Source organism: Eurypyga helias, unplaced genomic scaffold (genome assembly GCF_000690775.1).
Source record: "Eurypyga helias isolate BGI_N326 unplaced genomic scaffold, ASM69077v1 scaffold375, whole genome shotgun sequence".
Classification (NCBI taxonomy): Eukaryota; Metazoa; Chordata; class Aves; order Eurypygiformes; family Eurypygidae; genus Eurypyga; species Eurypyga helias.
Window position 1 is genome coordinate 128364 of NW_010251844.1, and position 16231 is coordinate 144594.

General features: G+C 39.9%; 1 protein-coding gene across 1 annotated transcript in view; it reads right to left on the reverse strand.

The window, feature by feature from the left end:
• Nucleotides 1-16231, reverse strand: part of TRIM66 (tripartite motif containing 66) — a 43068-nt gene that overhangs the window by 13528 nt on the left and 13309 nt on the right. The window contains exons 3-10 of the mRNA XM_010152133.1: nt 15626-15773; nt 14524-14656; nt 13767-13883; nt 11893-12007; nt 10412-10558; nt 10150-10267; nt 8356-9224; nt 7238-7399 (exon numbers count right to left, since the gene is read on the reverse strand). Of these exons, the coding sequence (XP_010150435.1) occupies nt 7238-7399; nt 8356-9224; nt 10150-10267; nt 10412-10558; nt 11893-12007; nt 13767-13883; nt 14524-14656; nt 15626-15773 (1809 nt within the window). The remainder of the gene's footprint in view (nt 1-7237; nt 7400-8355; nt 9225-10149; nt 10268-10411; nt 10559-11892; nt 12008-13766; nt 13884-14523; nt 14657-15625; nt 15774-16231) is intronic.

Here is a 16231-nt window from a genome sequence, read left to right on the forward strand (position 1 = left end):
AACTCCTACTGCAGAAAAAAAAAAAGACATACACATAAAACTTCACTAACTAAAATGTTGAGAAAGGTGAAATTCAGTTTCACTACACGGTTATACCTTTTTTAGTCTCCTAGCTAGTATCAGTTGCTTCAGAGATCTTTTTAGATTATATAAGCCAATATAAAACCTTATTCTTGTTAAAAAGAAAAAAGAATAATGAGGCCATCAAACTGCCATCTGTCTTTCCCTTGGGGCAAAAGTTAATTTTGTGGTTATTTTAATGATGAAGCAACATTATGATCTTTCAGTGCAAAATATTAAAACTCAGTTAAGAACAGACACATTCCATTCTGATCCATGGAGCTGCTGTCAAGTGTGAAGTGAACAATGCACTGGGAACAAGGCTCATTAATAGCCTATTAATTCACTCCCTAAAATAATCATTTCTTTTGCCATTAGCAAAAATTTCTCTTTTCCCTTGACAGTTCAGCTAGTTTTTGCAAATGGGATGCCTTTAAAGAATTGATCTCTGTTTTATAGAAGCTCTATTGCTTTTACATTGCACCCTTTGAACAACAACAAGCAGTAATTATGCTCTTGGGTAGAGGGTGGCTACAGCTGTAGGTTAATTTTGAAACTTTTGACATTTTAATGTGCAGCCTGGCACATAGAACTACATCTGTGTCATTATAAATGGAATTCTCATTGTCTCATAATTAATTTTGGTCTGATGATCCTTATAACATAATGGCAGCAGCACCACCACCCCAAAATGCCTTCTACCACAAATTTCATCGCTATGGTAGTAAGAAGAAAGAACATGCAAAGTGCCTTCAAAGAACAAAAAATAAACATATTGTTCAGTTCAAATATTGCTTTGATCACTGTTGCATTTAAAAAGGTCCAGTGTAAACATGCAGCACTAATACAGAAGAATTCTGAGAAGCAAATACTTACCTTGAAACACTGGGATTAGGATTTGTTAGGATTGTTTTGGCAAAGTCTCAAGGCTGTTGACATTAAGTGTCACAGATAAAGAAAGCTAAAACTAGGAACCGCCAATTCTCTTTGCTATAAGAGAAATAACACGCTGCAAATGGTTGCAGAGTAATGAACGGCTGCTATTAAGTGGAGCAATCCCCCTGGCAGCTCATTATGCTAGGAGGTTAAACAAATGTACTACTCCAATCCAGTTGTTTAACTCACCACACACAGCAGCACTGATAACACAGTCTACACATGCTTCCTATTCATATTTCCCAATTTCAGAAGAGAATCCAAAGGATTTTCTTTCCGTTTTTATGAGAAAAAGAATCCAGATCTTCCTTAAGATTTTGTCTGAATAAACTGGAGCTGGCTGAAAGCGGAAGGAGGAAGAGATTGTATGGAGCAAGCAGCATCATGTTTTATTTATCCTTTTTTCCAGGTCAAAGCAAAAGGTTTTGTTAAATTAACATTCTGGGAAATGTACCTAATTGCATTAAGCATGAATGCATCTGTGCTGTAAGCGGCTCAGTTCTTTAAAGTCAAAAACCACAACTGATACTGCAGGAATTTGCAGGACCCTAAATTACAGGCTGTTATTATTTCCTTCACCTCTAATCCCTCTAAAATTAATAGTAAATAGAAAACTAAAACAGCAGCAACAAACCCACCCCAGTTCCCAGCTCAGATTTGAAGTCCTAGGGTCAGGTATTAAATTATTATTACTTTCAGTCAGTCACTAAGTAACCACAACACACTCAGGGCAATAGTAATAAAGCTAAAGCCTGTACCATGCCCCCTCCAACCCCTCTCCCAAAAATGTCCCGTGCTTTTAAAGAAGAAAAAAAAAATCATTAGTTAAGCACTTGCCACTGGGATGGAAGAGGTGCCATTAACAAAGCTTAGGACCAAAGTGTTGGGGCAAAATACCAAAGAATGCCACCTACAGCAGACTGAGATCAACTGTTCTCTCTGATAACCCTGTAGTAGCAGCAGCCTTGGCATGTCAGAGCCTAGAGGTTCACACACATCAAGTCCCAGGAGAGGGTGAGAGGTTCCACCATGAACTGTCACTATGTTCATCTTCCATGAAATGCCACCACTGCATATAACTGGAATAAAATGGAAGCCCCTCTGAGTGCTCTCAAGTGCTCATTGGATGGCATGGAATATTTTATAGGGTTTCCCTGTTTCAAGCACTTTATGGTGCTTGAGACAAAAAGAGCTCTTGAACCAAGAGGCTGGGACTTACAGTGAATGAAAAAGAAGAATGCAAAAACCAGTGTTAGAGCACTATACAGAATTTCCATGTGCTTGCACCTTGATTACTATTTCTGGTCACCCTGCTTCAAAAAGGGTTTATAAAAACCACAAAATATAGGGAAAATGGTCAGAGATATAGAGCACCAAAGTATCAAATGGTTTCCATGAAAAAAAAAAATACTGAAGAGACCAGCAAGCACTTTTCAGCTTCAAAAAGAAATGTTTGAGAGGAAATTCAATATAGACCCATGAAATATGGATATTATGGAGATGGTGAATAGAGAGAGATTATTTACTGGTTTTCCTAATACAAGAGCTAGGAGGTATCAGGCACCAGGCTTAAAGCAAGCAAACCGTAGAACTTCTCATGCAATTCAAAACTCAGTTGCTGCAGGATGCTGAGGAGACCAGTGGTATTAAAATGGACTTAAAAAATGGATTAGACAAATTCACAGAGGAGGGGATCATGAAGAGCTGCAAAACACAAGTGTCTGGGTACAACCTTCAGTTCGGGAATCCCTAAAGTGCTAATTTTCAGAAGCTGGGATAGTGTATCATCAAAGGATCAGTTTGTATTTGATCCTTGTACCCTTTCCTAAACATCTGCTATTGGCTACAGCTACAAACGAACAGATGCAGCTGTTGAGCAAGAATTTCCTCATACAGTGCATGACATATTCAGAGATTTATTTTAAGCAGAAGGTGAAATGGAAGCTCAAGGGAAGAAACCCCCAAAGGTTGCTAAGGAACACAACCAAACCATCGTTTGGCAAAGGTTGTCCAATCTACCCACAACTGAGCAGAGTGTCCCAGGAGACTGAACCACGAGTGCCTAAGTCAGTTCAGTTTTTAGGATGAGAATGGTACAATGTTCCAGCACCCAAGACCCAATCCAACAGTTAGACAAGACAAGGAATCCTCCCTCCCAGAAGAAGAGGCCCTGCTCCTATCTAGAGACAGGCTAGAGTCTGAGGAGGGGGGATGTCCAGCTGGCCCTGCAACACCACCAATGTCTGTTGCAGCTGTATTTGAGGGTCAAACTACAAATTCATGCTATAAATTGTAATTATGACATTTCTTCAAATGCTCGGTACAGCCTTTAGACCTCTTGCTCACCACAGCCACAAATGACAATTTGGTACACATAAGCAAAACAGGGATTGTATGTCCTTTACTACTCCTGAAAACACAATTAGGACAAAAATATCTTATTATTATCGCCTCTGCCCCAGAATAGATGGCCTCTCCTGTCCTGAGCACAAATTAATAACTCAATATCATACTATGTAAAAGCAACCGGACCATATCATTCCAGAGGTTTGGTAACCCTTTCCACAAAATTGTTAATCTAATTGACTACTCATTCCTTCACACTGCAACTTGGCAATTTGATAGCTTGCATAAAATCTGTTTGCTGGAGCTTGGCACAACTCCCCAGAACAAAAGTGTAGGTATCACAAAAGTTATCCTGAGACTTGCCCTCTGTCTTGCAGGTATTCTTACTGGAGAGGTTGAGTATTTGACAAGCATGGAGAAAGAACAACTTCAAGATCCAAAAGAGAGGTCCTGGCTACATGAGTGAAGTATACTGAGAGGGGAGTGTGAAGAGAAAATTATATCCCTTTTGCCCATAGACAGAAAACGTTCATTTCTAGTGCTAAAAGGTGCTAATCAAGCCCAAAGTTAGGCCAAGTGCAGTACTTGTCATATCAAGCAATCAATGCTTTAAGTATAGAAACACTTATTCTGCACATTCAGTTCGCATAGAAAGAGTAGTTAGAGGAATACACAGAAAGACAGAAGGGCTGACAAAATATCACCATTAATGTTCCAAAACCAGTGAAACGCATGAAAACAAGCCATGCATACTGAAGTTACATGCCCAGAGACTACACTGTACATGTGCGTAGAGAGCAGGCGGGCACAGACAGCAACTACTCTGAACTTTAAGACAGCGGTAGCCTTGATGCCCATGTTTCTCGTTGACACCAGCTAGAAAGCCCTAATTTATGTAACTGGAAAGCCAAAACTCTGTCTGCTCAGTGAGGCTAGATTTAATTTTTGGCCTGATAGATGATGAAATGTAAGACACGAGGACATTTTATAAGTGTGTGAAGTGTTTCATCCTTGCTTCTCTCTTTCTGAATAGCAGTAACCAGCTTTAAATGTGAGGGCCAGAGAACAGTACTCATCAGAATAACCTGAAGAGGCGTTCTTTGAACTCAAAGGCACTCACACGGCATACGAGTGCCTCACGCCATGGTGTAACGGCTGCACTAGCCCTTGTCTGGGATGATCTGAGTAACGTACTTGTGGTTTCCGTGTCTATGAGTAATGTGATCCCAAACTATTAATAGCATCTGCTCTATATTGCTTCACACATAAATATGATCCCACATGCAGACAATTCATCTAGTTAGCAGTCAATAGGACCAGATGCATACCATAAACACATTCCAAAATTAATACACAGATGTTTAATTACATGAGCAATCAAGACTTGCCCCCCTCCAAAATAAAGGAGACCACTGGACTAATGGAAACTTTTTTTTTTGACAGATCTTGGCAAATATATCACTAAACAGTTAATTCTGAGTTTTGCTACATCCTGGTTCACCCTGCTTTCTCTTTAATGAAACAGTCTCAGCAGCAAGAGAATTACCTACTCCACCAGGAATGCTGCACACAGCAAAGGCTGTCAGAGTTCAGCAGAAATGCAACACAAAGCCAAGAAGACCAATACCAATTATTCTCCAAAAGACAGAATATAGTTCTTTCTCCAGGTAGCACAAGGTTTCTCTACCATATTTTCCAAGTGCAGTATTTTAGACTTTTCCACATTCACTTTTTTCCATGTCCTCAAAGAACTTGAGAGAGATGAAAAGTTCTGAATATGGGCCATATGAAACTAAATGGACAAACACCTATACAGAAATCTTTGTCTGAAGATAATTGTGAAAATATTTAATCAGGTGAAACAGAGATGAGAATGAATAGACACATCCCCTTGTTCTTAAATAGGAACTGGTCTCCCACTTAAACCTGGATTTAATCTAATTGCCATTAAAGGCAGTCAGACATTAACAGTATTCATGAAGAATATATTTCAAGGGTTTCCTCTACTGTGCTGTTTCCCTTCATCATTTCTAATTAGCCATTGTCAGAGCTGTCAATACATTATGGCTTCATCCCAAACAGCTCATTACAAGAGATAAATACAAGCAAAGATGGGGTACTGTAGCTGTTGAGTGTCCTCACTTTTTTGCAGAGGTACCGGGAAACCAGTAAAGACCAGAGGCCCCTGTGCTTTCAGCACAAGAGCATGCACCTCTCCCAGCACCATTAGAAAAATGTTCCTTTTTTTATTTTTTTTTCTTAGGAGTATCCTCCTCTTGCCACCTTCTCAAGTTGTCCAGCAATTAATCAGCCCTTCTTCCTTTTTTTCCTCCTCCTTTCCCCATCAGACTACACTAGTCTCTCTCTTGCACATCTGCTTCCATTTTCTTCCTCCTTTCTGATTTTCCTTATTTAAACTGTTGGGAGTAGCCTTCCTTTACAGGTCCAGGAAACAAAGGACAGCTTCCTCAACATGCAGGCAGAAAAAGCCTCTGAAAGCAAGTTGCTTAGCATCACCATTTACTTTCATGAAGAACTTTGAGGGTGTGTCTGCATTACAAGAAAAGCATGTGCTCAGGTTCATGGTAGTGCTCCGGCCTTAAATATTCATCTTCAATTATTAGACCCATACCCTAAAGTAAAAGTAGCCCTATCCTAGAAAATTTACACAGCTTTCCTCAGTCCTGTGTTCTGTCATCAGACGTTAGGGGAGACCTGCTTCCAAACGTGAAAGTTCAGTGCAAAGAGCATCATCTCAGAATGTTGTGGTGCCATTAGCCTGATCTAGAAATTCTGTCACATCTACAGGATTAAGTTAGCAATTACAGATTTCTTTGTGGCTTCCAAATTTGATTTGCATGCTGCTTCCAGACCCACAGTAATCATTACCTTTCCCTGTCTCTACTTCCCAAAAGGATCTCAAACAACTCCCTGAAAGGGTATTGCATCATAATTACATTGAGTTAACAGTTATATACTAAAGAAGGATAAAATAACTTTCTTTTTGCATTTAGTAAGGAAAGACAAGTTCTTCCACAATATTCCACACACACATTCCAAGAAAAAATATCCATTAAATGCTTCTACATGGCACACTACATGAGTCATGCACAGAGGTACCAAAGAGATTTGAGCAACCAGAATATGAAGTGATGTTTGGAGTGTTTTAAATAAACTGTAAGGAGAGGTAAAAGTTTCTCTGCCCCGAATGCACAGGTCATATCTAGAGCCAGCAAGGATCTACTGACAAAGATGAACCCTCCTGGTTTCGTTTATGTTGCTACTTCAATAGTTGGGCGACTCAGTAGGTGGAAGGATCAAAGTATGGCCCTATTATACGCTGAAATATTCTAGAGATACCAAAATCTATTATTTTTCTGCTTATACACCAACAAGGAATAGTAGTATAACAGAATCATACCCCTTTCATACACCACATTTTAATAAGAATTTGAATTGTTATTTCTGGTGCAACTACTCTGAAGGATGTTTCCCAGGCCTGATTTCATCATAATCTCTGACTCTTGTTTTCAAATTCAACTGCTGCTAGTATGGTATTTAGCCAAGCCCTGATAGATAAATCCCTAGAGACAGGGACTGGACAGAATTTACTCAGTGAAGAAATAGATCTATTTATTTACCAGTTCATGCTTAACCATTGTGCCAGTCAGCTCTAAACACTACCAGATTCTGGCTACAGCACAGTGTGCAGACATCTACTGGGAGATGACCACTAGATTAGGATATTACTGTCCTCCAGGGTTTACAGGCCATTTGTTGACTTTTACTCTATTTTAATTTTTTCAACCTGATTGCAAATTCCAATGTTATATTATATTCAATATTATCAAATCCTGTCTTCCCTTTAAATTATTTTAAAGTAAGTTCTTCATACCTTTCTTGCTGGACAGAAAGCCGATTGTTGCAATATGCTCACAGGGGAGTGACTGCTGACACTGGCTTCTTCATCTAGTGACTGTGACAGGGAGGGACTATCACTTTTGTCAAGAGGAATTACAGGCTTCTGGGCTTCAAGTTCAGTGGAACTCTCACAGACCTACAAATCACAGTTAAGAATTTGTCTTTTCAAGATTTCAGAAAGAAAAATGGTAGCAAATTCACATGAACTCACAGCATACACAGTATGGCAAGCCTGAAAAGACTCTAAAACAACACAGATGTTCTAAGTAGAGAGATAAATGAACAGAGAAACATTTCTCTCAAACATTAATGATTTTTTTTTAATCAACCAAGCTGCTGAAATGCACAGCTATTCCAAAAGCCTGCAGTCTGTCCCTACACATAAGCCACTTTTTGAAAGCTATTCAAGGTGGGAACTCCACGGAGTTTACACAATGGGAAGTCCCAGTCACCTTTCTGCTGCAATCCTCACTGTTTTGAATGAGTTTCAATGCCAACTTATTGTACACCTTATCTGCCTTATAGCTTGAATGCTCACCACCAAGCACTGTCCCCCTTTTTAAATGCAGGATTTTTACCAGCATAGGAAAAGGGGAAAAATTAGCCCTGCTGACAAAACTGTAACAGAACAGCATGTATGAATGCTGATGAAAATCTTAAAGGACATGATGCAGTAGCAATAGCAGTTGCTACTGGGATGGGAAATAACTGTCAGGCCAAAAAAAAAAAAGTGTTCTTAACTCTCTTTTCACCATTCAGCATCAAAAGAGAATCTTTTTCAGGGACTCAGGGCTTAAAGTTTCAACTTCAAAAAGGAGATTAAATAGAGAGTGACACTACTGCAGTCCTCCAGTTATGTATTCACAAAGGAGGAATAATGATGCTTTTATTCTCCCACCTGCTGCTCACCTGGTCTATTTAGAGATTCAGATCTTTGCGATCCAGGTTGTTTATGCAGCACTTTACAGAAAATTTTGGCCTCATCTGCATGAGGCCTCTGCTGCATACGTAGACAAGTCAACAACAGAAAGTTCAACCAAGTTCTGAGTTTACATGGACTAAATACAATAGAAAAGACTTTAGAGAACTTACTTGAGCCTCATCTTGGATTTGTTGCTGAACTGGTGCAGGCTGCCTCACGATGTAGTTGATTTGACCAACTATGGTCTGTTGAACATGCTGAGGTGGCTTGGCTTGGTTCAGCTGCAAGCTGGACTGTCCTTGGGCCTGCAGAAGAAGCTCCAGATCCTTTTTCATCTCCTCCAGTTCAAACTGGTGGTGCATTATGTCCAGGCTCTGCTGGATGACTTGTTTGTGGGTGTTCTCATTCGGACCTGATGGTGGTGATGCTGGTGGCAGCTGCTGCTGTGGTGGCTGCTGCAAGTGATTAGATTTTGTTTTCTGGAGATGACCAAGTTGCACTTGCACAGCTGATGTCTGCAAAGAAGCCTGTGTGCGGAATGGCTGTGGATGGCTCACGTGAACTTGCTGAGCCTCATGTGATACAACAGCATAACCAAGGGGTGCAGTCTGCTGCAGCTGCGGGGATGGTAAGTGCTTTCCCATCCTCACAGACACATTCTCTGGCTCTGACCGTGACTGCTGTTCCAGCCCACACTGTGTTAGCTTCAGAGGCTGGGGGACAGCCCTTTGCTCTTTGTCATGCAAAGGAGGAAAGAGCTGCTGATGCAGTTCAGGAGGTTGTCGAAAATTCTGATGGCGGTTCATGTCTTGGTAAGAAGGCTGAGCTTTGTTTGGGTGAGGTACACCGAGGCAGTGCGAGCAACACAGAGGTGCAGGACACTGAACCGCGGGTGAAAACTGATGTGGCTGGCTATTCATAGGCTCCAGCTGTGATGCTGGTGGGTGTCCATGGTACAAGGAGGTCTGCAATCCTTGCACATTTCCACAGAGTAGCACATCTGAGTGAGAAATGTGCCCACCTTCCATAGTGAAACCTCCTGGAAAAAACACAGGAAATTTACTCCCGTCTATGATCATGACAAACATGGACAGTATAAACCATAAATAACAGCCTTTTTCTCCCCTTCATTTCAAATATAGAAGATATTCAAATATTCTTTCCAAACAGTCTTTCAACATACCTTTCAAGACACATTTTTCAAGATTTTTAAGTGATTTAAATTCCCATTGATGTCAGTGGAACTCATGGTGGAATTACCAGCAAATGTTTTGAAAAACTGACCTCAACTTATTTTATTTTAACTGATTCATATAGCATATACTTTCATTTTTTACTGAAGTGTGAGCATATCTTCTCATCCATAAGCACAGGCACAATAGACTGCTTTCAGGGTGAAAGTGACAAAAAAAAGAGATTGATGTTATGCGGGTGAGAATCATAAAAGCTAGAAATAGACGTGACCTATGAACTGACCTTGTCCATGCTTTTAGTCAAGAGAAGACTATTCCCTGTAATACTTTTGATAATGTTTTATCCCTTCTAGTTTTAAGTATCTTAAAATGGGAAGAGAACAAATCTTCTAGATCACTGACGTGCCCACTGAATTAAATTTACTGTAAAAACCCACTGCAGTTGCAAAATTTATAGCTGGTGGGAAACAAACTCAAAGTATGCACATTCATTATATAAATAATACTGTCATTATTACAGTGTCATCATCTTAAGCCCATTTCTGTGCCCGTTAATTCAAAGAGTGTCAAGCACTGCTCAGGTCCCTTGGCTACTAAGATACTAAAGGATCTGAGGAGCGTGGGCATGGCTGAGCCCAGCTGTCCCTGGGAAAGACAGAGGAAATAGCACAAGGCCCACTGCAGATTTTCACCCAGGGTACTCCTTACAGCTCTGCCAGAGTCAAGTGCCAGTGGGCTCTTGCCTAATAAACAACAATATATTTTTCTTACCCAAATTGGACAGTTGTTTGGTCCAGTAGGAGGGATCCCAAGTAAATCGGATCTTCAGAGGAGGTCCTATGTCTGTGTTACAGTTTGTCTCTAACAAGCGCTGGATCTGAAATACAATCTAGTGACAAAAAAAAGATGATGATTTTATTCATAATTATAAGACTATGAAAAGTGTTTTATCTGAGAAACATTAAGTCCTCAAAACAGTTCTCTCATTTACTGCACAATTTCAATTTACTAAGAAAATAAGTATTGCTCTTACCAGGTCTTTACTGAAGAGAAATGGGATGCTGTTTTTACTGCACACTGCCCAGCTTATGAAGTTCTGCACATGATCTACCTGTCTGCTTAAAACCACAATACCTTGCAGTTGTTGCTCCAGTTTCTGCTTCCTTTCACTGGTGATTTTCTGTTAATAATGTGAATCGGTAGAAGACAGTTGTCATTCCTCAGGCACACATAATGCATACAACCATTGGGATGGCATTATGCATTCTTTGCAGGACATTTACTTAGAGTCTCTTTAAACCATCAATCATAAAGAAAGCAAATCCTATTCAACAGATACGTCTGAATTCAGGAAGAACAATGACTTCTCCAGGAGCAAACAACCCACGTCATTCTAGCCTTGGTTTAACAGATGAATGTAACCCAAGAAAGCAGTAGAAGTTGGATCAGATTTGCACCTGGAACCCTTTCGTATCCCATATAATACACAACAGAAGACACCCCAGACAGAACACAGAAGGAGGGGAAGCACGCAGCAATTCCTCAGAACAACATTCCAGTCTCCAACAATCCGTGATTTAGGGACCACAGAGACAGAAGCTACACTATCACCCTAAGTGTATTTTTCTATGAATTTGTCTAATTACTTTTGAACCCATGCACAGTTTTTTGCAGCAAAGAGGTCCACACTTACGTACCATTTATGCAAAGAACTATCTGCCCTTGTTTGATTTGAACTCAGCACATCCTGATTTCATTTGATTCAACAAAGCGCAGGTATTTAGAGTGTATGCACAGTTCAGTTGTGGTTACAGGTAACTCAGACAAATACTGAAATGTTGTCAAAACATATGAATGCTGTTAATGTTTAATAATATTGAAATGAGGACATGTTTCTCTTTTTTGTAAAGCTGTTTAGCTGAGTAGCCGTATTTGAGTCAAATATGTAAGTTTAAAGGTAAGCAGCAAGTGCTGAGTGCCTTGTCTTTCCAAGACTTGCTAAAGTTACCCAAGGATCACTGAGAACTGGAAATTCTGGTCAGATCTGGTAGCAATTTCTGTGCTTAGCACATTTCAAAATAAAATCGTATATACTTCAACTGGACATTTGAAAACTGAACAGTCAAAACTGCAGGCTCTGTAACAGAAAGTAGACCAGAAGATCATTTTCAAACCAGGATATTAAACTGGGTTCTAGAAGTTTTCTACAAATCAAACATTAAAACCAGAAGCTGCTTGGTTTTGTAACTACTCAAAAGGTGCAAACATATTCTCTGAAACTGCATTAGAAAATATGGTTAACTCATGATAAGCAAACATTTTGCCACTTCATCCTAAATCTTTGTCAACCATTGATTCCACATAAAATTCTGTAGGAAAAAAAAAAAAAAGAAAATTTGAAAACATAACCAAGGGGACAGTAACTCTCACAGTCTCTATTCTTTCCATTGGCACTGGGATGAAATTTAATCTAGTTTCATTTCCCAAGGTATCAAAGAAATTAGCCTTACTTACTTCAAGTTGTTCAAGAAGGATGTTTGTTCGTTTATTGATTTCATTCATCAAAACCATCTTGGCCATTTTTATTTGATTTTCTACCTTTTTATATAAATGTTTTACTTCAAGCAACCTATGGGTAAGAGATACACGTCCCTGGATGAGTCAAATGCTACGTCATTTATTCAGAGCTTTGTAGTTATTTGTTACAACAACTGGTTAAACTGTTGTCAGAGAACTCCAACACAAGTTACAATATTTCCCATAAATTCTCCCACACTTCTCTTCAAACTTAGAATCACAGAATGGTTTGGTTTAAAAGGGAACTTTAAAGGCCATCTAGTCCAAACACCCCATCATTAGCAGGGACATCTTCAACTAGATGAGGCTGCTCAGAGACCCATCCAACCTGACCTTGAATGTTTCCAGGGTTAGGGCATCCACCACCTCTCTGGGCAACCTGTTCCAGTGTTTCACCACCCTCATGGTAAAATATTTCTTCTTTGTCTCTAGTCTGAATCTACCCTCTTTTAGTTTAAAACCATTGCCCCTTTTCCTATAGCTACAGGCCCTACTAAAATGTTTGTCCCCTTCTTTCTTATAAGCCGCCTTTAAGTATTGAAAGGCTGCTGTAAGGTCTCCCTGGAGCCTTCTCTTCTCCAGGCTGAACAAGCCCAACTCTCAGCCTGCCCCCAGAGCAGAGGTGCTCCAGCCCTCTGAGCATCCTCGTGGCCTCCTCTGGACTCACTCTAACCGGTTGATATCTTTCTTATGCTGAGGTCCTCAGAGCTGGAAGCAGTACTCCTGGTGGGATCTCATGAGAGCAGAGTAGAGAGGGAAAATCTCCTCCCTCGACCTGGTGGCCTCACTTCTGACACTGCCCAGGACACACTGCCGGCTCATGTTCAGCTTTTCATCCCCCAGTACCCCCAAGTCCTTCTCCTCAGGGGTGCTCTCAATCCCTTCACCCCTCAGCTTGTATTGATATGGAGGTTGACCCAATCCATGTGCAAGACCTTGGACTCGGCCTTGATGAACCTCATGAGGTTCATACAGGCCCACTTCCCGAGCTTGTCCAGGTTGCTCTGAATGGCATCCCATCCCTCCTCTTGTTGTCATCTGCAAACTTGCTGAGGGTGAACTTGATCCCACTCTATGTTGTTGATGAAGATATTAAACAGTACTGGTCCCACTACGGACCCCTGAGGGGCACCAATCGTCCCTGATCTCCATCTGGACATTGAGCTGTTGATCACTACACTCTGGTTGCAACAGGGTAATGCTGATTGACTCTCTCAAACATCATGCCAAGAACAGTCTTAGATTCTTTATCAACAAACACACACAGAAGTCATGTCCAAAAAACTTTCACTTTATGCTAGAATATAAATAGTATGAATAGTTTTGTACTCATTCAAGATGTTTGAAATGGTTTTATTAACGCTGAAGAGAGATCTAACAGCTAACAAATAACTAATCAGTAGCTGAAATCCAGTTCATATAATGAAATACTTTCACTTTTATACTAGTCTTGACTGGAATTGCAGCTTGTTTTGAGGCTTTTTTTTTTAAGAAATAATGTATTTTATAAATAGTCTTTATTTCTAATATTTTCAAATTCTAGTTCAGAAATGGATTATACAAAGAAATCTTAACTCTGAAGTCAGCTGTCACATGCCTTAATAAGGGCTATGGAATCATGTATTACAATGCCATGGCTTGTCAGTACCACTTAAACATGAATTTTGATATTTTTAATCTTCCTATTATTTCCTACTCTCCAAGAAAAAAAAATATGGTGCATCTGAATTCACTTCTGTTAACCTACATTTAGTGAAAATAATATTTTTACTGATCACCCACTTTCATGAACAAAAATGCACAGCAATTACCTGTCTTCAATCTGTTTAGCTGAAACCTGAATCCCATTTTTTTTCTCTTCCACTTTAGTTATCACATTCTCCAGGATAACTCTCTGATTTTGCAAAGCTTCATCAAGATGTCTGAATCTGTGAAAGAAGGGGAAATTCTTACACCATGGTTTTTTCTGTTGATAAGTAATGAACCTCTCAGTCATAAGTGGAGGGGATCAACTGCCTTAATACCTGTCCGGACACGGTCCCCTGCTTCTTTGCTACTACAAACATTCTCTGTGACAGCTAAATTTTATCAACCCTCATATAAGCAGGCTCATCTCACTAAAGTCTCCCTGTCCGTGTGTATGGAGAATTCCTCACATGGCTCACACACTTCCACAGGCAAGCTGCATGCTTAAGCAGTGCTAACTCTGGCCTTGTACAGTCACGATGTCTTTGATAAAGAGTAACACAAGTATTTGAACCATGCTACGGACAGAGTTCAGCTTGTGCCTTGGATCAGTCACGAGAACCTATAGGCATGCGTACACAGCATTTGGGCAGCCAGTGAGTGGGAAGATACACACTGCTGAGAGTGCCCCCACAGTATCACTCACTGCTAACCCCTGTGTTACACCGCTTGGGCATAAGACAACTGGACTGAGTTTGCTGTGGCTTTTAAGCCTGGACTAGCCTGCAGCTTCAGCTGATAGGAAATGCAGATGAACAGTCTCAAATCTAAATTAGCTAGAGTTTTAGACAAGATTATGATTAAGCCATCAGCGTGTGGTACCTGTGTTCCTTATGCTCTGTCAGAAGGCAGCTGCGACACGTAAGGGTATCACAGGTCTCACAAAACAGCTTGAGTGGCTCTTGAGTGTGCACTGGACAAAATAGGGAAAACTCGTTCGCGTCATCTTCAGTTGCTCAAGGAGAAATTGTTTATCAAAATAAATAGGAATAGGCAGGTTTCAATGTGTTCGGTAGGGTTGTGGGGTTTTCCTACTTTACTTCATTTGAGACCCAGGGAATTTTACAGTTTTCAGATGAGTAAAGAAAGTCTGACCCTTGTAGTGCAAACGGCAAAAGATAGAACAGTTTAAAGGCAGGAGATCAACGGGACAGAGGCTCCTAATGGTTACAAGGGCCTGCAAAGAAGGTGGCTGTTGTTCAGAAGCACCATACACAGACTGAAGGTGGCAACTGAACCTGGAAGCAGAGGATGCTTTATTTCCAGAAAACTTAAAAAAAAAAATATCAGCCTGAGTTCCAGCACATCCTAGTGTTTGCTTGTTTGCAATATCTTCAGGGGATACCTATGTCCTAAATAAATAATATATACACAAATAATAATAATAAAAAAGCACAGATTACATCTCAATAATTTTTTTACGTTAACTAGCCTATATACACATTGCCAATCTCCTTGTTCATTTTTTTCTCAGCACACAGAATTTAGGACTAAAAAGATGAGAAAGCATTATAGTTTATGTGTTTCCATCTTTTATTTTCACAGCACACACGAAATCACAACTAAGCCACAGGTATATTTTCTTACCATTATTTGTCAACAATATGAGCTGGTAATCTTACTCAAAGTGAAATCAAATTATAAAGAGTTGGAGCCACAAAACCACAGTCCTCATCTTGCCATCAACTCAAGAAGAAAAACATACTGTCCATCCAACCAGGGCATTTGAGGGGGAACTGGGGGGACTTCAGTTTATATTATTCTCTACAAAAGACCCAGAAAACATTTAAACGTCATCTGTGCTATTTTATTATTACTATTCTTACAGACTGTATTGTCTGTGACACAGAGCCTGCAACTGCTCCTTTTTCAATGAAATAACTGATAGGAGAAGAAACAAAATTTCAGAGTACATCTTCAGTACCTGTGCAGCCCTTCAGGGATACAGACAGGAAGTGGTCTCCAGTTTCCTTGCCATGTTTGTGTTCCTCTGTACATGAGCTGCACAACCACTTATTGCAGCTTGTACAGAGACTGTGAGCAGGTCTCTTTTCTTTGCACATGGAGCAGCTCTAAGAACAAAAATGCAATTACATGCTAGGATAACAACTTAGCCATACAAACAATTATCTTTAATAGACTATCATTCAGGCTGGTAAATGTAATATTTTTCTTCCTCAGATTAATGCAATTCAAGTGATTTTAAGAGTGTTGTTATTGCTGTTAAACAGAACAGAATAAAATTAAGATTTGACATTCTTATATCAAATTTATCTTTCTGTGCTGTAGCAATCAAGCGTAATTATGACACGTTACAAGAATTATTCAGCAAAATTGAATAATTGTGGCTTTAACATTAAGTGGAAGATCTACATCCACCTAAATGCTGAAATGCAAGAGAGTCAAATTCTGATTCACTTCAACACAAGAATAGAAACTTTTGTTCTGCTGAAATTAATTTAAATTTTAATATTCCCTTCCGCGGGGCTGAAATTTCATAACAGGTCTCTTATCAACTTATTGTTCAAGA